Source organism: Pogona vitticeps, chromosome 1 (genome assembly GCF_051106095.1).
Source record: "Pogona vitticeps strain Pit_001003342236 chromosome 1, PviZW2.1, whole genome shotgun sequence".
NCBI classification, from domain to species: Eukaryota; Metazoa; Chordata; class Lepidosauria; order Squamata; family Agamidae; genus Pogona; species Pogona vitticeps.
Window position 1 is genome coordinate 37,004,056 of NC_135783.1, and position 24,125 is coordinate 37,028,180.

Consider the following 24,125-nt stretch of genomic DNA (forward strand, 5'->3'; position numbering starts at 1 on the left):
ACCTATTATCCACGATACATTTCTACATTAGTATTAATGCCTTTCTGAAAGGACCACAGAGTATTAGTATATTAAATGCAATACTGGGTCTAATTTGCTGGCAATACTAAACCATCCTCTTTTCTTTCAAGTTCAAGTCGTTATATATTTCTACATTTGTGTACTTGGTGAAGAATAACACATTACTAATTACTAAATCCAATGTTAAGCTAAGCTCAGCTTACTGCAAGAAAAATTTAGTTCTAGCACACTGTTTCTAGAAATTAGGAAAGTTACGTTTTTGAATGACAAATCCCAATTTGGCCTACAGATCCTATAATTTGTTTTTGTTTGTTTATTTCAGAGTAGGTCCAATATGGTTTTGGAAGAAGCAACCTAATAAGGTGCCAGTATTGTTAGGAAAATTGTTCATATTTGCATTTACCTGGGCTGTTGGAGGAGTTTTAAAAAGAGAGGAAGAGCATGAGGGTGAGACTTTAATTGGCATAAACACCAGCCATGATGATCTTGCAAATGTAACACGTGACTTCAATTACCTTGTTCGTGATCTTTTTGAAAGAGAGCCTCTTGCTAGTAAGTTTTGAGTTTTTGCTGTTTTCTCAGTATACTAACTGTACATTATCTATTTTAATAACTATAAAGCTAGTATTAAATTATGAATAGAATAATAAAATAGTAGAACAGGAAAGAACAAAATAAAATGGACTTTGGTATTTGTCTGAAGCCAAACTATCTGTGCAACTTACATGCAAAACTGTTAACATTAAATACTGTAGTCTGAAATAGCTATGTAGGTGCAATGGTCTGCATCAGACTTCCACCACCAGTGTTGTTAAAATATTTTTACTATACCTTTTAACATCTTCTAACCATCAGCCACACTGGCTGAGAGTGATGTGGAAGTTGGAAAGACTGATATAAATATTGCTACATATTTAAGTTAAATAGATTCCTAACTAAACGCATGTATGGAGGAAGGCAGAAGGAATCCAGTGGTAAAGTGTTAACTTTACATGTAGAGGGTTCTGTACAAAGTTTCCTGCATGTTCAGTTAAAACAGTCTGAGCTAGCAAGATGAGGAAGTCTCCTGTGTGAAAATGTAGGAACCTTCTCCTAGCCAGAGTAGATCTAGTGGATCAAATAGACCAGTCACCACCACCACCACCACCACCACCACCACCACCACCATCATCATCATCATCATCAGGTAAGGAAGGTGTCAGAAAATGAGGAAGTCAAGCTCTTGTGGGATTTCCAGATCCAGACTGATAGATACCTTGAACATAACACACCAGACATAATAGTAATAGAACAAAGAAATGTCTGGATCATTGACATTGCAATTCCAGGACATGCCAGAGTTGAAAATAAAGAACTGGAAAAACTAACAAAGTACAGAAACCTGGCAATTAAAACATCTTGCTTGTGGATGAAACACATTTCAGTGGTCCCCATCATAATTGGGGCTTTGGGAACAATATCAAGAAATTTCACAGAGTAGTATAAGCAGTTGCAGATCTCAGAAATAACACCATCAGAGCTACAAAAACCAGTAGTATTAGGAACAGCATACATACTGTGCTGATATTTAACAGATTCTTAGGTTTTCAGTTAAAACTTGTATCTGTTATATGCCAATATGGAATAAAATGCCCAGCCTCTGTCTCTGCACCCAGATACCTGTAGGCCGGCCAGCCAGCTAAATAGACCAATACCTTGGCTCATAAAAGTGCTTTTGTGCATTAAATAATTTAGAGTGGTTCCAGAAATGGCTTTTCCGGTACAATAAACATGGTCAGTTTATTGCAGTATAATAATAGTTATACACAATGTGTTTAATATGCTGTATTCAGATCAGCTTTACCTGGTGCATGTGCTATAGTTTGTTACATCTTCTTAGACGTCAAAGTTAGTTGCCTTTCAGCTCTGATCAGATATTATGCAATAGTGCTCTAACACCTAAACACAATGTTAGGCACATTGTTCTCTGTCCTGATATCAAAAATATTTTCAGGGTGGTATTGCAGCTATCAAGTAACAATGAAGCCTAAGAAATAACAATGATGATGAATAGTTATAGCAAAAGGATATCAGTAGACAATGATGATAGTTGTTCAAAAGCAAAACCATGCAAATGAAAAAGAAAAAAAACATTTAGAGTATGACTAGACAGCCAAATTATCCAGACCTGGATTGGTCTAGATCAGTGGTTCCAAACCTTGAGTCCCCAGATGTTCTTGGAGTACAACTCCCAGAAATCCTGGCCAGCACAGTTAGTAATTACGACTTCTGGGAGTTTTAGTCCAAGAACACCAGGGACCAAAGGTTAGGAACCATTGGAATAGATCATGCTGAACAGGTCTGTGTGGAGGTGCAGTATGGCATTGCGTTGATCCTTAAATCCACATTCAAACATCAACCACACTGCACCTGAAGTGACTCTGTCTAGCATGATCTAATCCAGTCTTTTTCCACTTTAAAGGGAAACACAAACAACATTTTAAAAAACCCTCCTGTCGCTTCATCTGTGCTTTTGCTTAAGCTACTTGATGATCTTGAGAAATGGAAAGCTTCCTTCCCACTTGCCTATGGAGGGAATAGGAGAGGAAATTTTCCTTTACTTTTAAATTGTTATTTACTGACACAGCACATCAAGAATGCATTGAAGGGGCTTTAAAATGCAAAAGCTCTTTTGAAGCATCACTAACATGTTAGCAACAATTAAAAAGAACTGGAAAAGTTCCTTTCCCCCCTCCACAGATGAGTGGGAAGGAAGCTTTCTCAAGACAATTAAGTGCCTGGAGCAAAGGGGGAACTTAAGCCATTCACTTCAGTTTGATCCTAGTGATCACACATGCTGAAACCAAACCAAAATGGAGCCATCCTACCCGCAGCAAAAAATCAGCAGCCCATGACAGAGGCCCCAAAAGGTGCAGGTATGCATCAATCAAGGACTGGATGGTTCACAATGGAATATACATCATGTGGTTGCTGGGAAAAGGAGTGAACCAGCCCATTCCCAATCAGGACCAAATTGTGAAAAAATACCTGTCTGATCACACCCTGGGTTTCAGAAGTGTGGGCTACAGTAAACATAATAGAATTATTCTTCTTGAAAAATCAAGAAATATCTTTGTGAACCTTTATGTATGCACATAATGTGAAGCTTGCCTCATAAAAATGTTTCCTAACTTAACTTTATGGCAGTTCTAAAGACAGAAAATGTTTCAGGTTTGTTCTTCCTAGCAAATATGCACACTTCACATAATTGTTTCATATTTTAATAGCATATTCCTCCCTTTTCTGACTTTTAGATATTCAGATTCCATCTGGAGACAAAACAGTTTTTGATTATTTTCTGGATTTGCAAACAGGAGAGTTTGAACCATGGGCAAATTTAGTTCCTACTACACAGTTTCTTATTCAGAAGGGTAAGAACAGCTAATGTGAATCCATATTTATCTATTTCTTCTTTAATGCTCTTGGAAAAAATATTTTAGTACATTTAAAGCTTAACTTCTACTCAATATTTTAGTGTGATTTTATTTTATTTTTGTTATAAGCTACCTGGAATATGCAGAGACAGAATATAACTGTTTTAAGTAACTACATGAGTAGAATCAGAGTCATTGGCTGAAATTCAGCAGGGTTAAAAGCAAAGTACTGCACCTAGGAAAAAGAAACCTAACACACAGTTACAGTATGGGGGATACGTGGCTCAGAAATACCCTGAGCGAGAAGGATCTTGGAATCGTCATAGATCAGAAGCTGATTATAATCCAGCAGTGTGATGTGGATAAAAAAAGACAAATGTATTTTAGGCTGCATTGTTTGTTTGTTTGTTTGTTTGTTTGTTTGTTTGTTATTTGATTTATACCCCGCCTATCTGGACTACCAGACCACTCTAGGTGGCTAGAAGTATAGTCTCCAAATCCCGTGTTGTACTTTCATTGGCATTGGTTAGGCCTCACCTTGAGTACTGTGTCGAGTTCTGGACACCGCACTTCAAGAAGGATGCTGACAAATTGAAACAAGTTTAGAGGAGGGCAACAAAGATGATTAGGGGACTTGAAACTAAGCCCTGTGAGGAAAGACTGAAAGAACTGGCCATATTTAGCCTTGAAAAAAGAAGACAGGGGAAATATGATAATACTTTTCAAATACTTGAAAGTCTGTCATACAGAAGAGGGGCAGGATCTGTTCTCGATCAGCCCAGAGTGCAGGACATGCAGCAATGGGCTCAAGTTACAGGTAGCCAGATTTCTGTTGAATATCAGATAAAACATCATAACTGTTAGAGTAGTATGACCAAGGAATCAGTTACCTCGAGAGGTCATGAGTGCTCCAACACTGTTGCCATTCAAGAAGAATTTAGACATCAACCTGGCAGATATCCTTTGATTTGTATTCCTGCATTGAGCAGGAAAATGGACTCGATGGCCTTATAGGCCACTTCCAACTTCATGATCCTATGATTCTATGAAAACATGTCTAGCCTAGTAGTGTAGCAAGTTGCAGCTAGAATAGGTCCGTTTCAATCAATGGAACTTATGTAAGAATTGACTTACCAAATTCAAACTGATTCAGTGGGCCAACTTAGTACACTAAGCAATATTTTCAGCCACTGTGTATTAATCATATAATATTTAGTAGGAAAATCAAGTTATCTTTCTCTGATATTATTTCTATCTTGCAATACATTTCTTTAATGTTTTTGAACTTTGCTGAAAGCACATGCCATGAATCATAAGAATTTCTACTATGTGCCATGTTTGATCTAAATAGTTTGCCCTCCTAATTTCTTCACTTTCAGGACGTTTAAGGGGATAACATTCTTTCTGAAATCAGGAAAAGGGGATAGAATCTCAAATGAGGGCTAGGTGTGCCTAGAACTGATAGTGGCAACTGTATTCTAAATAATGTAGTGGCCCATGGGCCACTTGGTTTCCCTGAGGTTTTCTACTCTTTAAAAGGGCAATCTTTGCTCAGCAGAAGACCCTTCAACATCCTGGCTCACATATGCTTTGGAAATGATACTGTTAATGCCTCTGTGAAAATACTTTGAGATGATATTACACAGGACATTGAATAGAAAAAAAGATGGCAGTCCACATCAGAGAAGGAAATGGGAACAAGGAAATCATATAGCCAGTATAGTTCTTTGTGGCCTCTATGATATCCCACATAAAATATATTTTCCTATATAGGATTCAACATGAAACATTATCCTTCTATAAGCAATTTTTATTGGCCAAAATGATCAGCAAGAGAATTTCTGTTTTAGGATGAGCTGCCTCCTGTTGGACCAAAAGCAAATGCTACATATGAAACCATCTTATGTCTAGTCAGATTCTAAATGTGATGAGCTCAGTGATTGGCAGCCTTCTCTATATGGCCAGCTTATTTAACTCTGTGCTCCATAGTTAGGTAATTAAAATACATTTAGTTAATATATCTGTTTCATAAAACTGTGATTGGATTAAGCACTTCACCAAAACAGACATTTCCTGGACTCCATGTGCTAGATAGTGCTGAAATAGTTAATGACTAAAAATTGGAAGGAAAATGGCAGCAGAACCAAAAGAAAACAACAAGAGAAAGCAAACCTAGGGAAAAACTAAAGAAGGCTCTCTGCTGATACCATATTTGGTCATAAGTCATGGCATTTCTTCAGAACTATATGCCTAAATAATCAGATTTGCAAATTAAGCTCATGTTTACTTCCTAATGACCAATCACAAAGGCAAATTAATTTGCAAGACAGGGAGTTGAGAACAGCTCCTGCTAGAACAGACTTCTTTTATCATTTCGGGAAACTTCATTTCTAAATGTAAGGGTTTAGAAATGAAGTTTCTTATCTATACTGACCTTTAAATTAAACATATTGCAAAAAATGTTTTGCAAAAGATAAATTGAACTATATTTAGCAAGTATGATGAATTCATGAAGTATGGGAAAGTGGGAATTTCAAAATGATTTCACTATGATTATAACTCATAACCAAACTTCACATTTACCTATGCAACTAGACGCAAAATTGTAGGACACTTATTTACACTACAAATTATGCAGTGGGATGATATTCAGCTGCAAATACAAATCTGCACAATACTATAGATAAGTATTGCAACAGCCAAAATTGTGAGGAACATATACTATTATGGTAAACAACTGGAAGCCTGGTACCCTTGCTTATCTACTACAACTAATCCATCACAGAAGAGACAGCTCTGTATCTTGCATGCATTCCTGATTTCCACTATGAGGGTAGTAAATTTATAATGTAAGATGATAGAAGAGAACATCCCCTATTCATGAAATAATTGCATTTTTGCTTTTATTAAATGTAGAGACATTGGACCTTCCAGATTCTGATAATATAATGGCGGAAAATCAAGAAAAGAAAACAGAGACCTCTATGTTTATTCCCAATATTGATACAATACGTCATAGTTTCCTAACAAGCCTCCTCTTACTGAATAAACATCCAGTGTTGATTATCGGTAAGACAGTTTCGAAGTACTATCAAATACTTTTGTAATACTGAATTAGTCTTGTTAAGTCAACATACTAAATCCCATTGGTTCAATGTGGGAGTGGCAAGTGGTATGATCAGAACTAGTTATACTCTAGAATTTCTTTCAGTTTGCATATGAAATCTAAACCATACTCCCCAGATTATGGTTTTGGACATAGAGCTCAGTTATCCAGTTTTTGCACTTCTCCAGTTTTTATGACATTTTTGGTGGAAAAGCACCTACTGTATATATATATATATATAAATGTGTTTTATAAAAAATATTTCTATAAATGTGTATTCTGTGAGAAAAATATGCATTTATATACACGTTTTCATGTGGGTTTATTTATGTACTTTAATGCACAAACAGGTCAACAATCACCCAGGTAATTGATTTGTCCATGTAGTAGATTTATAATAATTCCTGCCTGGATTGATTATCAGTTTATTTGCTGTCATCCAATCCAGGACAAGTATAGCCTCACATGCACTTCAAGGAAAAGAGAAAGAGAGTTGGATGTCATCCACATACAAATGACACCTCAAAACAGATGACCTCTTATAGTATTTTCATATATACATTAAATAGCATCAGAGAAAGTATAGTACCATGTGCAACATCAAACCATGAATATCAAGGTATTGAGCAGCAGTCCCCCAGCACCATTAAATTCTGGAAATGACCATCCAAGGAAAAGTAGAACCATCATAAAGTGGTGCTCCTATTGTCAGCACCTGACTTAGACAGCTATAAGAAGGATATTGTGGTTGATTTTATGTAAAACTGCTTAGATGAAATAACACTTTGAACCATTAAATTTTGGAAATACATTAGTTGATTTATTTTATTGCTAAAACTATTATTTTAGTTCTATGTATTTTATGTTTTGGTGTTATGTTTTACTGAATGTTTATATTGCAAAATAACAGTGAAAAAATGAACAGATAAATTTCCCGCTTACTACTTTTCACTAGTGTGAACCAGAACTGAGTCAGCCTAAAACAAGGAGAGCCAGTCTGGCGTATTGCTAGAGTGTTAGACTAAGACTCAGAAGACCTGGGTTTACGTAAATCCCTACTCAGTCATGGGAATAGCAATGGTAAACCAATCCTCAGAAATCTCAAAGTCTTACTAACTCCAGTAGGGTCACCATGAATCTGAAGCAACCTGACAGCACATAACACAAAACAATGTATTCTGTATCTGAAGTATGTATTCTATATTTGAAATCTGTCTGTTTTAGGAAGCAGATCAAGATGAAATTATATAAAGTTGCCTTCTAGTAGTGTTGATTTGAGATGTTTAAATGTGATTTAATTAGACATAGACTATTTATATTTGCATCCCTAGAGATATGAATACAAATAGCAGCAGCACAGGTGCCACAGAGGCCCATTCTTTTGCCCCAGAATCAACCAGTCCACTCACCGACTGCCACATAGAGCTGGAGTCCTTCATCATACTTGAATGTAGAGACATTGGACCTTCGGTGGATGCAGGAGAATGGGCTGAGGCTGAACCTGGGCAAGACGGAGGTCCTGAGGGTGGGTGGCCCCTCCATCTGCAGTTTGGGAAACTCCCACTCTTTGGGGGGGGTGACTCTCACCACGAAGAGTGAGGTTCGCAGCTTGGGAGTACATCTGGACCCGGCGCTCACCATGGAGACCCAGGTGGCTTCAAGTGGTCCGCTCCACCTATTTCCATCTGCAGCGAATTGCCCAGCTGTGTCCCTATCTTGATGTTGGGGCGCTCACCACTCTGGTCCATGCGCTCGTAATCTCGAGAGTAGACCACTGCAATGCACTCTACATGGGGCTACCTTTAAGGTTGTTACGGAAACTTCAACTGGTGCAAAATGTGGCGGCCAGACTTCTCACTGGGATGAGAAAATACCAGCACATCTCTCCCATCCTGGCCGCCTTGCATTGGCTTCCCATTCGTTTCCGCATCTACTTCAAAGTGTTAATGATGACTTATAAAGCCCTAAAGGAGCTCGATACATGGCAGAGCACCTTTTCCCACCTAGATCAACCCGAGTCACTCGTTTTAGCCAGGAAAGACGGCTGAGGGGCCTAACGCTGAGAGAGGCCCGGAAAGAAAGAACAAGAAACCGGGCCTTCTTGGCAGTGGCCCCTCGACTATGGAACACCTTGCCACCGGAAATCACCCTGGCACCCTCGCTGGGTGTTTTTAAGAGTCATTTAAAGACCTGGCTCTTCAGGCAGGCCTTCCCTCCAGTCAACATCTGATTTTCTTTTTTCTTTAGCTTTTTTTCCCATCTTGATCCTCTAATTTGTTGATATAATTATGTGATTGATTTACATATACTTTGATGATTTTATTTGATTGTATTTTATAATGTTTTATTCTTCTTTGTAAGCCGTCCTGAGTAGACTCTGTCTAGAGGGGCGGGGTATAAATCGAATAATAAATAAAATAAATAAATCATCATCATTGTGCCAATCATGGAAGGAGCTCAGCTTGCTCTTCCCTGCCTCCCTGTGCAAGCTAACACTCCAGTGAGGAGGTGGGATGGGGACTCTCCCTGCTCAACTGATGAGTGGTTAGCTGTGCAGGGAGTTGAGGAAGAGTCCACCAGGCTCCTTCTGCAATTGGTGCAGCTATGACGACAAAGGACCCCAGTTCTGTGTGGCAACCGGTGAGTGCACCAGCTGTTCTCGGCGGAGGGAATGGACCTCCATGGCACCTGTGGTGCTGTTATTCGTATTCATATCCCCAGGGATACAAATACAAATAGCCCATGCCTAGTTTATTTTGTATAATTCTATTTAAATGTAGGTTTATTGGTTTACGTAGTGTTAGGGTTTTTTGTATTTATTGTACACTGGTTTTACTGTATAATTTGTTGTGAACTGCCCACAGAGAGTGTTTAGACTGATACTTCGGGATAGAAATGGAAATAATATTAAATGATCAGCTGCAAACAGTTAACTGTCAACTAAAGGGTTCCTGAATACTTCTGTAATTTGACAACATTAAGATAAAAACTATTATAAAAGAAGAACTGTTACTTTGACTCTGCTACGACTAAAGAGTTGGCTTTACAGTCTGCTTTTTAACTTTTAGGTGACTCTGGTAGTGGAAAGACTGTTATGATTGAAAACATGCTTCGACGACTTCAGAAACAAGGAGGATTAAATATGAACATAGGAACAATTTTAGGAGAAGTTTTTTATTATGGTGAAATTCAAAAAACAAGGTAACACATGAAATCTAAAACAACTGATTTTACATTGAGATGATTTATGGAATCAGGAGTGAATGTTGCAGTGCAGTTAGCATAGTTTGGAATAATGATATGGTAAAATTGGACTTGGATATCCTCTGTTAGCATCTACTCCATTCATATACATAGCATATAAAACATTCATTTCCTAATCCAGTCTAGGAACTTTTGCTCTTGGTCTTGGTCTCCATTGACATATCCTTGCACTTTATCTTTTGACTCCTTCATTGCTGCCCTTCCTGGTCTCAGTCTTCTGAATTCTTGGTTGCAGTCTCCGTTGGATTGATAAGTGAAACAAGTTATACAAAATCTATAACTGTAATTTCAGTTTCTTCATTATCAGTGTTAAAAGTTGTGTAATATTTCTGTAGTCATCATTTTTGTCTTCTTCATGTTGAGGTGCAGTTCTGCTTTGGCACTTTCTTCTTTCACTTTCCCTAACAGTTGTTTCAAATCATTGCTGCTTTCTGCCAGTAAGATGATTTCATCTAGATAAAGGTAAAGGTTCCCCTTGACATTTAGTCCAGTCATGTCGGACTCTAGGGCACTCTGCTCATCCCTGTCTCCAAGCCGTAGCCAGCGTTTGTCCATAGACAGTTTCCATGGTCACATGGCCAATGCGACTAGACATGGAACGCTGTTAACCTTCCCACCATGGTGGTCCCTATTTATCTACTCACATTTACAGTGGTGCCTCGTTTAACGATTACCTCATTAAATGACAAATCCGCTTTACGATGAGTTTTTTGCGATCACAATAGCGATCACAAAATGATGTTTAGATAGGGAAAATTTGCTTGATGATGATCGGTTCCCTGCTTCAGGAACAGATTTTTTGCTAGACAATTATTCTAAAACAAATGATCAGCGGCTCTAAAATGGCTGCCTGCTGTGCAAAATGGCTCCCCACTGTGCTTTGGGACGGATTCTTCGCTTTACAGGCACCGGAAAATGGCTGCCCTATGGTGGATCTTCGCAAAATGAGCAGGTATTTAGCCCATTGGAACGCATGGAATGGTTTTCAATGCATTTCAATGGGTTTTTAAAATTCGCTTGATGACGATTTTGCTTAATACCGATTTCAACGTAACAGATTATCGTCATCAAGCGAGGCACCACTGTATATGCTTTCGAACTGCTAGGTTGGCAGGAGCTGGGACAAGCGACGGGAGGTCACTCCATTACGTGGATTCGATCTTACGACTGCTTGGTCTTCTGACCTTGCAGCACAGAGGGTTCTGCGGTTTAACCTGCAGTGCCAGCACATCCCTGCAGTGCCACCACATTTTCATTTACATATGTTAAATTATTGATGTTTCTTCCACCAGTTTTCATCTGAATCTACTCCAACCTTTTGTATAAATATGTTCTGCATACAGATTGATCAGATAAGGGATAAAATATACCCTTGTCCGGCATGCTTATAGGAAACCATCCTATCTCTCCATATTCTGTCCTAATAGTAGCTTCTTCTCTATAATATAAGTTATGCATCAGGACAATCAAGTGCTGAAGCATACACGTTTCTTTAAGAACAACCTATCATTTCCCATGATCTGCATGCCAAAGGCTTTGTTGTAGTATATAAAGCATAGACTGATCTGAAATTCTTTGGTGCTCTCCAGTAGCCAGGGGATATTTGCAATATGATCTCAAGAACGTCTTCCTTTTCAAAATCAGGCATTTCTCACTCTGTATAAGGTAAAAGCCTTTGTTGGAATACTTTGAACATAAATTTGCTTAAATGAGAAATTAATGAAATTGTCCTATAATTTGTAATCCTTGGCATCTCCTTTCGTAGGAATTGAAACGTATATTGAGAGTTTCCAGTCTGTGGGTCAGTGTTTTGTTTCCCATTTTTGTTGACATATTCTTTTTAGGATTTTGACAGATTCATTCTCTGTGGCTTGAAACAGTTCTATTGATATCTACCCCTGGCAATTTATTTCTTCCAAATGCTTTCACAGCAGCTTTCATTTCACTTTCTAGAACTGCAGGTTCTTCATCATAGACTTTCTTTTCAACGAAGTCTGTCATCCTTTTGTCCCTTCTGTATAGATCTTTGGTATACTGTTTCCTCCTTCTCTTGATTATCTCCTGATCACATAATATGCTTCCCTGTTGGTCATTCAAAATTTCTAATCTAGGCTTGAATTTCCCTTCAATGTTTTGGATTCTCCTCTTTCCTTCACACTTCCCTAAGATCAGGGTCTTTTCCAGGGAGTCTTCTCTTCTCATGAGATGGCCAAAGTATTGAAGCCTCAGCTTCAGGATCTCTCCTCTATCTTCCAGTGAGCACTCAGGGTTGATTTCCTTCAAAATGGATAGGTTTGTTCTCCTTGCAGTCCAGGGGACTCTCAAGAGTCTCCTCCAGTACCACAATTCAAAACCATAAATTCTTCTGCGGTCAGCTTTCTTTATGGTCCAGCTCTAACGTCCATACATCACTACTGGAAAAACCATAGCTTTGACTATGCAGACCTTTGTCGGCAAGGTGATGTCTCTGCTTTTTAAGATGCTGTCGAGGATTGTCATCACTTTTCTCCCAAGAAGCAGGCATCTTTTAATTTCGGGGATGCTGTCACCATCTGCAGTGATCATGGAGCCCAAGAAAGTAAAATCTGTCACTGCCTCCATATCTCCCCCTTCGATTTCCCAGGAGGTGATGGGACCATTGGCCATGATCTTAGTTTTTTGATGTTGAGCTTCAGACCATTTTTGCACTTTCCTCTTTCACAGTCATTACGAGGTTCTTTAATTCCTCCTCACTTTCTGCCATCAGAGTGGTATCATCTGCATATCTGAGGTTGTTGATATTTCTTCTAGCAATCTTGATTCCGGCTTGGGATTCCTTCAGTCCAGCCTTTCGCATGATGTATTCTGCATATAAGTTAAATAAGCTGGGGGACAATATACAGCCTTGTCGTACTCCTTTCCCAATCTTGAACCAATCAGTTGTTCCATATCTAGTTCTAACTGTTGCTTCCTGTCCCACGTATAGGTTTCTCAGGATAGATAAGGTGATCAGGCACTCCCATTTCTTTAAGAACTTACCATAATTTGCTGTGGTCCACACAATCAGAGGCTTTTGCATAGTCAATGAAACAAAAGTAGATGTTCTTCTGGAACTCTCTGGCTTTCTCCATAATCCAGCGCATGTTAGCAATTTGGTCTCTAGTTCCTCTGCCTCTTCGAAATTCAGCTTGTACTTCTCGAAGTTTTCGGTCCACATGCTGCTGAAACCTACCTTGCTAGCGTGTGAAATGAGTGCAATTGTATGGTAGTTGGAGCATTCTTAGGCACTGCCCTTCTTTGATATTGGGATGTAGACTGGTCTTTTCCAGTCCTCTGGCCACTGTTGAGTTTTCCAAACTTGCTGGCATATTGAGTGTAGCACCTTAGCAGCGTCATCTTTTAAGATTTTAAATAGTTCAACCGGAATGTCATTACCTCCACTGGCCTTGTTGTTAGACAAGCTTTCTAAGGCCCACTTGACTTCGCTCTCCAGGATATCTGGCTCAAGGTCAGCAACCACTTATCTGGGTTGTCCGGGATATCCAAATCTTTCTGGTATAATTCCTCTGTGTATTCTTCTCACATCTTCTTGATGTCTTCTGCTTCTGTTAGGTCCCTAACATTTTTGTGTTTTATCATGTCCATCTTTGCACAAAATGCTCCTTTAGTATCTCCAATTTTCCTGAACAGATCTCTGGTTTTTCCTTTTCTAATATTTTCCTCTATTTCTTTCCATTGTTCATTTAAGAAGGCCCTTTTGTCTCTCCTTGCTATTCTTTGGAAGTCTGCATTCAATTTTCTGTAACTTTCCCTATCTCCCTTGCATTTTGTTTCCCTTCATTTCTCTCCTATTTGTAAGGCCTCGTTGGACAGCCACTTTGCTTTCTTGCATTTCCTTTTCTTTAGGATGGTTTTTGTTGCTGCCTCCTGGACAATGTTACGAGCCTCTATCCAAAGTTCTTCAGGCACTCTGTCCACCAAATCTAGTTCCTTAAATCTGTTCTTCACTTCCACTGTGTATTCATAAGGGATTTGGTTTAGATTATACCTGAGTGGCCCAGTGGTTTTTCCTACTCTCTTCAGTTTAAGCTTGAATTTTGCTATGAGAAGCTGAGGATCAGAGCCACAATCAGCTCCAGGTCTTGTTTTTGCTGACTGTATTGAGCTTCTCCATCTTTGGCTGCAGAGAATATAATCAATCTGATTTGGGTATTGGCCATCTGGTGATGTCCATGTGTAGGGTCGCCTCTTGTGTTGTTGGAAAAGAGTGTTTGTGATGACCAGGTTGTTCTCTTGACAAAACTCTATTAGCCTTTTTGCCCTGCTTCGTTTTGAACCCCAAGGTCAAACTTAGCTGTTGTTCCTTTTATCTCTTGACTCCCTACTTTAGCATTCCAGTCCCCTATAATGAGAAGAACATCTTTCTTTGGTATCACTTCTAGAAGGTGTTGTAAGTCTTCATAGAATTGGTCAATTTCAGTCTCCTCAGCATTGGTGGTTGGTGCATAAACTTGGATTATTGTGAAGTTGAAAGGTCTGCCTTTCCCTACATTCATTATATATTCCATTATTGAATCTTTGTTATTTCCTGATATAATCATTGTGTATATTTTAATTCTGGTTGTTTGAGAAAATTTCTCTTATGTGTAGCTTGGCGTAGGTATGATATAATCAATCCAATTTGTGTCAAGACACACAATTATCATAGTTCAAAATTCCCTTATGGGTATGTCTCCAAACATGTATGAGTTCATGTATGTTCTATGATAGCATACCTGGTAACAAGTATTCTGGCATTTATGTCTCTTCGTTCTAAAGTTTACTGTTCTTTCTCATGCACTGTTACCTGCTTTTAGAATAGATTGATTCTGTTGCCTCCTTTTTGGAATAGTTTTTACAGGTTCTTTAGGGAATTTTAGTAGTGCCAGAAAACACAAAGGGAGAAAAATGATGAGATGACAGGAAAGAGGCAGTTCCTTTAGTGTAAATTGAAATGACAGGTACACGAAAAATACAAAAAGGAAAGAGGCATCCTCCTGCCCAAGAGAAACCAAAACAAAAGAAAAGTAAAAGTTTTATTTAGCAGTTCTGTAACAGTACTAATTCTTTTTTTGTTCTTTTTTTCTCTTTCATATATATGCATTTTTTTCTTCCTAGCTTGTTGAAGAATTTTAGCTACTTGAGATCTGACACCTTTCGAAGTCCTCGGAAAAGAACTTTTTCTTCAACTAAAGATTTCAGTATGATATTACTTTTTTATATTTATAAAATATAAGAGCATGGACTCATAGCATGGACTGAGTTCCTACTCCAGTTCTCTGAAGTTGCCGGCCACAAAGACTGGTGAAACGTCAGGAAGAACAACCTTCAGAACACGGCCAAAGAGCCCAAAAAACCCACAACAACCATGCTTAATTCCATTTGCTTTTCAATGAAAAGGCACTGAAAATATCAAATTATATATGTTGTAAGCCACCTAAAGACAACCTTAGGTATGGCTGTGGAGCCAGAAGTTGGGAGTTTGATTCTCCCACTGTGCCTCCATGATGGACTTGATGATCCTTAGGGTCCCTTCCATCTCTGCAATTCTATGATGATGATTATTATTATTATGATGATGATGATGATGATAAAGACAATCTTGTTGCTTAAAATTCTTTTAACAAAATAGCAGAAGGAGTAAATAGGCACTCTTAAGGGCTCTTAAGTGCAGAAAAGAGCAATATGGTAACTGTAACAAGAATCCCCTCTCATATCTGCACTGAATGTCAGCTGATCACTGCTGTGAGGGACTTTACTCCACAGTTCCTCATAACATTGATATTTAGCAGTGAAATCTAAATTTATGCTCATTCCAAAACCAAGATGCTAGACTAATGTCCAAAGATGGTGTTAATCATGTAGCAGATCTAGGTACAGATTATCACAGTTTTGCCACTCTCATTAGCTGGACATTCAAATATTTCTTCTTATGGAGAAGATAATATAGCAATAACATTAATATTCTATTAACTCAGATTGATGATGATGTTTTTCTGTTAGATGTTTAGTAACTGTTAGATGTAAATTATTTTGCGCCTGAACTAATCTAATCAAATTAGAATTTTTTTATGGCTGCATTTGTCTAATTGTATTACTTAATAGATTAAAATGTGTGTTTTATCATAATCATCCTGAACACACTGATCTCATCTGGTTTGAAAATTTGAGCAGGGTGCATTCCGGGATAGTACCACGGATCTCCAGAGAGAACTAGGAAAGAATCCTGCCTGAAATTTAGAGAACGGTTGCTAGTCAGAATTCACAGTACAGAGCTAAATAGATCAATGACTGACTCAGTATAAGGCAGCTTCTTATGTTCTCATGTTAAGAAATTCAGTAAGGAATGTATATGATCTGTTAACACTTTTCACCAGTCAATATGCTATAAAAATAATACTAACATGCTACTAGCAGACTAGAATTGTGTGAAAGGTATTTCTTAATCCAGTTGAATTCTAATTACTGTATTCATAATTTTGTATAAGTCTCATCTCTGAGCCTGAGTTCAACAAGAGAGGATACTGATCTAGAAGGATCATCTTCTGAAAGGACAAAAGGTGCTATTATTTGTACACTGCAGTTGGGTGCCCATACCAGTGCTGCCCAAACAAAGGCTTGGATTCTTCAGAGATTAATACTGAAAAGTAAAGATGTTCTAGGTGCTCCACAGTCTAAACAGGTAGGGAGAGATCTAAAACCTGTTGAGAAATAATACACCATTAGTCAATGGTTTTGGTATATGACAAGTAAGATTTTTTTCAATCTTCAGCAGTCTAGTGCTTCCTGGATCAGTGTGTGTGTAGAAGACAACTATACTTTCAATTTCACAATTCCATTATATTACTTTGATAATGTTCTACAAGCAGCCATCAATAACAAAACCATAATTTCTTTTAAAATATGGGACTTGTCAGCACATAAAGAAGAGCTGCATTAGTTCTACCAGGTACATGATTGTGATATGCACTATATTCAGGAAACAGATAGAGAAAACCACCAGTGATAACCCAAAATATCCAGCTGACACTGTTTATCATGAATTACTACTGCAAAAAGTCTGTAATCTAACCAAGGATTATAAGCTATCTAAAGCAATAATTGTCCTTTTGTAAAATCACAAACTTTTTAGGACAACACGGATGACAGAAGATTCAAGATAATGGTCTATTCTGGCGCAGTGTACTGGCTCCTATTTTACGCCAACAATAAACCTCTTTCTCACTGCACCAAAAGTCTTATTTATACTGGCAAGCTCACACGTTGCTCAGTCAGACAGCTTTCAGATGGTAGAGCATCTTCTAACAGATGCATCAGAAGAACTTGGTACATGTTATGCTAGAAATCAACTAAAATCCAACCCTACTAAGAATGAAATATGTGCCTTCCATGTGAGAAACAAGCAGGAATCTCAGAAACTTCAAGTTATCTGGAAGGGCATCCAACTTTCATTGTTTTGTCCCCAAATAGCTAGGTATTATTTGGATCATATGCTGACCTATAAGAAATGCTGCCAAAATACAAAGCAAAAATATCTACAGGGAACAATATTAATTGAAAACTATAAGGAACCAGTTGGGACACACAGTCACAAACACTGTGCTTTGGCCCTATGCTACTCTGCAGGTAAACACACCAGCCTCATAATCAGCCCGTGCAAAACAAGTAGATGTAGCACTCAGTGAAAGCTGTAGAATCATTACTGAATGCTTGAAACCAACCCCTATTAATGAAATCAACTGTCTAGCCAAAATTGTACCCACTGATATACACAGAGAGGTAACAATTAACAGTGAAAGACTCGAAGTTTCTGCATCAAATGCACGTCCAATTTTTGGCTACCACCCTGCCCCTCCCAGATTAAAATCAAGAGGAATTTTTTTTCAGAACATATGTGAGTCTTGAAGGAACAGGAGAGAATGCCTGGATTATAATGTGGAAAAAAATAACTGCCCACCTCTTAAAATGGATAGAACCCCAGGAGACTCTAATCCCTGGTCACATAGAAAATTCCTTGGGATTTACGTCATAGGCTACAAAGTTGACAACAAAAGTGAAGCTAAGAAAATGGAGTGGTTTGTACCAACACAGTCCTTTTTGAGTGTAAAGAGCAGACAATTTCAGTCAGTGTACTCTGTGCTTCTCAAATATGTACTATGGAAGACTTGATGTTAGTTGTGCCAAATGACCTTGATACATGGATGAAAGACTTCTGGTATATTTATTGTACTGTGGTACTCCTGATGTGAACAAAGAAGAAAGTTTCACAGTTCTCTGAATTTTGCAATGTAGTTCTAACCAGAAAAACAATCAAACACATATATTTCCAGACAATCCCATTAGCACGCTTCCCTTAACCTGGCAACCAAAATACAGTGAGATTGAATTAAATGATTAAACAGTTTCTAGGTGTTCTAACACGCAAAGCCCCCTTCCTGAGACAAGTTGGCTTTCTTACAGTGCTGAACATTTAGCCCATTCTGCCCTGTAAGTGCCAGTATTCATATCCTCAAATGAACATATGAATGAGCATAGTCATTGTCTGGAATCAAGCTATTAAGAGTTTGTAAATATGGAGAATTTCTGAGTATACAAAAATTAAAAATTAATTTGGGACCATATATTTGACTGCCAAACTCATAGACATTTGGCATTGAAAAGAAAACAAATTCTACCATTTGAAGGGTTTGTTGGCATGGAATTCATTAACTGCTAACCAAATATTTCTGGGCAAACCTGGAGAAAAAGACATTTTGAATCCGCACAATATCCAGAGTAAACATTGTCCCCAGAAAAAACAGTCTTAGGCTGGGATGTCTATAGCTGGGCTGCTGGAATCTCACCCTTAGCAGCAGGCATTTGGTCAGCTGATGAAGAAACTCTGCTGCTGGATTTGGCCTGTGATTCTCTGGAAAAAGATTTTTTTTTCTTCAAGGCGACACCTACTGCTGAGAAAGTCTCATCCCCACAACTGAGCACAATCTGGGAACCTCTATTCAGTCTTGTGCTTTCAGGCTGTCAGGGTCTAGACTCTAAGATCTGCGAAATCTGGCAATCGCTGGAACACCCATCCAATGAAGCCATGACGGGAGCAGAAATTCTCATTTTTCATTACAAAAAATTGGATGAGATCACTTGGGAGTGGGTAGGAGATCGTTTTGTTCTGGAAGGATATTTCTGAGCTTGTATGCATCCTATGAGCGGAACATTTTCCATTGCAGTCTCTCACTTAAGGTTAAACATGTACTTCTAAACCTGAGGTGGATAGTCCAAACGTACCACAATAAACAAACCAGCACTTTCAATTTCAGCCTGTTTATACAATCTGAGGGCTATTTTTATATACATTTGTCTTTGGTTAAATATGCTGGGTTGCGTAGATATTCCACATGCTAGTAATGTTCACTCCATTATTCATGTGTCACTGGTAACTTTGTAGAAGAATGTGACATCTTTATTAGACCACTAAAAATAAAATAATTCATGCAAGCTTTTGTGGAATAAAAACTTTGTGTAATCGTAACTGAATTCCACTTAATCACATCAACAAAGGTTACAAATATTGGTCATGATGTGGTGGCAACCACACAATCCAAATAAGCAGACTTTTGCTAAGGCTAGTCACCTGACTGGATTGTGGGCTAAGGGCTGTCCAGGTTTTCTTGGTTGGGTAGCTACAGGGGTAGCTATGGAAATATCTGTCTATACAGCACACTGATAATTGTTATTAATAATAATTACATGCTGTTAAGTTGTTTCTGAGTTATTTTCTGTGGATAATTACAATATTAAGATGCTAGCTTTGTATCCAACAGTTTTTCATAATATATTTTATCTTTTATTTGTAATGTTCAAACTTTTAGGTGCTACTTTTTATTGATGATCTGAATATGCCAATACCAGAAGAATATGGATCCCAGCCACCACATGAGCTAATTCGCCAGTTTCTGGATTTGGGAGGATTTTATGATACTCGACACCTTGAATGGAAGGTACTGAATAAAATGGACAAGATTACGTTCATTAGTTCTAATCCTTCCTTGAATATTTAATCTAAAATATTAACAATAATGTTACTATACTGTGAGTATTCTTATTTTGTAGGTAGAGGTTGTTATATTAGATATATTGGAGCTAACTGATTTTTAAGCATTGTTTAGCCTATATTTTATTTTATTTTATTTTTTCTTAAACACACCCTCTTGCACTTCAGTATAAGTGCTTATATTGGCCAGAATCCTGTTGTGCAGTGCCATATGTGTAAAAGCTGATGAAGTAACCATCTCTGTCCTTTTTATTTAACTATTTTATTTTATCTTTATCCCACTTTTTTCCCTTAGTGGGAAGCCAAGGTGATGTACAACTTTTTTTCAAATCAATCATTAGTTCAAACAAATTAATTAAGATTAAAAGCTATAATATATACAAATTTAAAACATGATTTTAAAACTATGTATTTTAAAAGATCTCCCACCTCAATTACTTCCTTACTCCCTAAAGAGGTATGTTTTCATCTGCTGGTAGAAGGAAAGGAGGTAAAGTGCCAACCACACCTCCCAAAGGAGGGAGATCCATAATGTAGAGTCAGCCACAGAAAAAGGCTTCTCTCAGGCCTCACCAGACATGCTTGTGAGAGTGTTGGAACCAAAAAGGGCACTCCCATGAATATGTTAATCCATGTGGAGTCTTATACAGGGAGATACTGCTTTCTGATAGCCTACAGTACATCTAAATGTCTTTAAAGGTCGTGTCCAGCACTTTGAATAAGGCCCAGAACCAAACTGGCAGCCAATTAAGCTATTGAAAGGTGGGAGCGTTAGACAATCATGGTAAACAACCCCAGTAACAACTATGACTGCAGCAGTTTTGCCCCAGTTTCTAAACCGTCTTCAGTGGAAGTCCTGCATAAAACACATTGGACTAAACCAAATGGGAGATAACCCAGACATGCATCACTGCAGCCAAGTCAGACTTTTCAAGGAATGAGTGTAGTTGGCACACTAGTGTTAACTTGCAAACACAGTTTTTGCCATCTGAGACCTGGATGTCCAGCTCAGAGAAGAATCCAGAAGTACATCCAAGCTATGCACCTGAGTTTTCCAGAGCAGTGCAACCTCATCAAGCACAAGTTGAATTCCTGTTCCCTGATCCACCTTTTGACTGACCAGGAGCACCTCTGCATGCCTGCATTAAGTTTCTATTTGCTTAACCTCATCCAGTCTATTAGCAGCTTCATGCACTAGTTTAAGAACAAGAAAGCTTCTTTGGAATTAGGTGGAAATGATAGACAGAGGTGAGGATCCTTTCCAACCTAAGGGATCCTTTGGAGACTCTGGGATGTGGGGGAAGTCTTTAATACCAAAAATTGCTGTTGTAGGTCCCATAAGCACCACTTTGCTTGTAACCTGAGATAAATGTGGTAGTATTATAGTTACAGCCTCTTCTTACTTTGCAATAATGGCTATTGTAGAATTTGCTCATAATTTGCTCTTAATTGTCTTGTGAATTTTTCTGTTTATGGTGTGTGTGTATGTGTGTAGTGTTTTTAAGTGTGGCCGGTAGCCATATTAAATTCCGGGTATGGTTTACATACCTGGCCAGTAAATAAATAAATAAATAAATAAATAAATAAATAAATAAATAAATAAATAAATAAATAAATAAATAAATAATAATAATAATAATAATAATAATAATAATAATAATAATAATAATAATAATAATAATAATAATAATAATAATAATAATAATAGTAGTAGTAGTAGTAGTAGTAGTAGTAGTAGTAGTAGTAGTAGCAGTAGTAGTAGTAGTTCTCCTTGTCCCAACATGCAGGTTGCATTTAGGATTTTGACCCTAATTCAGTTTTACTCCTCATCAGTTACTCCTTGAAGTTTTTTCTTTTCTTTGGACTACAATATGCTTTTTTCCCTTGAAAATGCCTCTGGTTTCATCCCAAGTACTCCTGGTTCATGGTTGATTGATTGACCTTAGTAATGCAAATGTGTTTTTATGTGGTCTTTAAATTCTTCACGAATGTTATTTGAGTCATATTTTTGCACTATGAATGTTACAGTGTTCTTCACTTTTAAATGATTACCTTGACTTTCACTCACAGCACGTTCAGGACATTGCCTTGGTTGCAAGTTGTACACCTCCTAGTGAAGGAAGTAATGAGATTAGTGCTCGTCTTCTGACACATTTTTGCACATTTGTTTTGCCTGCGACATCTTTACAATCTTTGCAACGCATCTTTCAGGTAAAATACAAGATAAATCAGGAATTGCTGAATTCCCTTTTTTCAAAACAAAGCAATTATTGTTGTTGTTAGTTGTTAAGTCATGTCCAACTCTTCATGATCTCATGGACGAGAGCATGCCAGGCCCTCCTGTCTTCCACTGCCTCCAGGAGTTTGGTCAAATTCATGTTGGTAGCTTCGATGACACTGTCCAACCATCTCGTCCTCTGTTGTCCACTTCTCCTCTTGCCTTCACACTTTCCCAAAATCAGGGTCTTTTCCAGGGAGTCTTCTCTTCTCATGAGGTGGCCAAAGTATTGGAGCCTCAGCTTCAGGATCTGTCCTTCCAGTGAGCACTCAGGGTTGATGTCCTTCAGAATAGATAGGTTTGATCTCCTTGCAGTCCAGGGACTCTCAAGAGTCTCCTCCAGCACCACAATTCAAAGAAGCAATTATTACAAGGCTTTAACATATATATAAAATTTAGATATGTTTCCCTTCACAAAAATGTGGCTCAAATCCCATTGACAAAAAATGTGTCAGTTGAGATAAGAGTTCACAGAGGTAATGAAAAGGCATTGCAATGAAGTTTATTCAGATATTCACATGAAGTGTTAAAAACGATGTGAGCAGGGAGGAGTATGCGACTTCCACCTCCGTTGCAATTTTTCACTGCATGTAGAGAGAAACTGTGTGAAGAGGATGGTGTCCTCTAAGCATGCAACTTCTCTATGTGGATCAGGTGTTCTTGTCAATCACCTGAACAGGCTCCACACGTGGAGGATACTGTCTTCCTTAAACTGTCATTCTTTGTTAACAATGGAGTGAGAGGGAAGTGCACTCTTCTCCTAATACATCAACTTTATTTTTATTAATGCCTGAATAGGAGTCTTTTCTTGTATCTTAACTGTGTGGTCCACAAAAGTGCTCCACAACATGTAAAGTAAACTGTAGCTACATTAGGCTATTGGCCCCAAAGACGTATCCTTGAAATGCAAGCATCAGCTTTTGGGAGATACCTTTTGTCAGGATTGTGATATGAAGAAAATATTTATATTTATTTATTTTATTTATTTATATGCCACTTGACTTAGTGGCGATTTGCTACTCTGGGTGTTGAACAGAAAGAGAAGCATGAAACTACAAGTAATCAAACCAAAAAAAGGCAATATAAAATTAACACAATGTTTAGGACCTCAATACCTAGCAGAACACCTTCTCCCACCTAGATCTACTCGAGTCACTCGCTATAGCCAAGAAAGATGGCTGAGGGGCCTAATGCCAAGAGAGGCCTGGAAAGAAAGAACAAGAAACCGGGCCTTCTCGGCAGTGGCCCCTCAACTTTGGAACAGCCTGCTGTCAGAGATCTGCCTAGCACCCTCACTGGGTGTTTTTAAGAGCCAATTAAAGACTTCCCTACTGTCAACACTTGACTTTTGCTTTCTATTTAATCTTTTGTTTCATATTTTCCATCTTGATTAATATTAATATTGTCAATGTAAATCGTTATTTTAATTGTTTTTATGAATAATGAGTAGACATATTCTAGAAGGGCGGGATAAAAATCTAATAAATAAATAAGTAAATAAATAAATAAATATGAAAAATAAAAACCTGCTAATGTTTCTTTGAGTCTGCTGTTATGTAACATACAAAAGACATGTTAATTACATTTGCACAATTACTGTAATTGGACCTTTAGTTGAAATTGAAAAAAATCAGATGTAAATATGATCTTGAGTATGCTGTTCAAAGCAAAAGAAAAAGAAAAAAGAAACGAAACCATCCCAGGCTTTCAAAACATACAAAGTTGCCCTTTGGATCCCAGTCATGTTGCAGATTCAGTCTTTCAGTGGATTTGCAATAATCCTCTCCTGACTGCAAAGGCAGTTAGAAATTTCAAGTGGCAACTTTGTAGTGAGCCACATGTACTCCTACTTGAAAAACTGGGATCTAATTATGTTATAGATAGAATGTTAGAAGCTGAAATTAGAGATGTTCATGAACCACCAGTTCAACAGTTCACCCCAGTGTGTTTTACCTCACAACAAATATTTGGCAGCACCCG

At 38.0% G+C, this 24,125-nt stretch overlaps 1 protein-coding gene across 1 annotated transcript in view; it reads left to right on the forward strand.

Annotated features, from left to right (window-relative positions):
- The window catches only part of DNAH14 (dynein axonemal heavy chain 14), a 334,274-nt gene that overhangs the window by 182,135 nt on the left and 128,014 nt on the right, over positions 1–24,125 (forward strand). Inside the window, 8 exon segments of the mRNA XM_072989973.2 lie at positions 344–573; positions 3,315–3,431; positions 6,351–6,503; positions 9,609–9,741; positions 14,941–15,023; positions 16,311–16,504; positions 19,686–19,814; positions 21,938–22,078. Of these exon segments, the coding sequence (XP_072846074.2) occupies positions 344–573; positions 3,315–3,431; positions 6,351–6,503; positions 9,609–9,741; positions 14,941–15,023; positions 16,311–16,504; positions 19,686–19,814; positions 21,938–22,078 (1,180 nt within the window).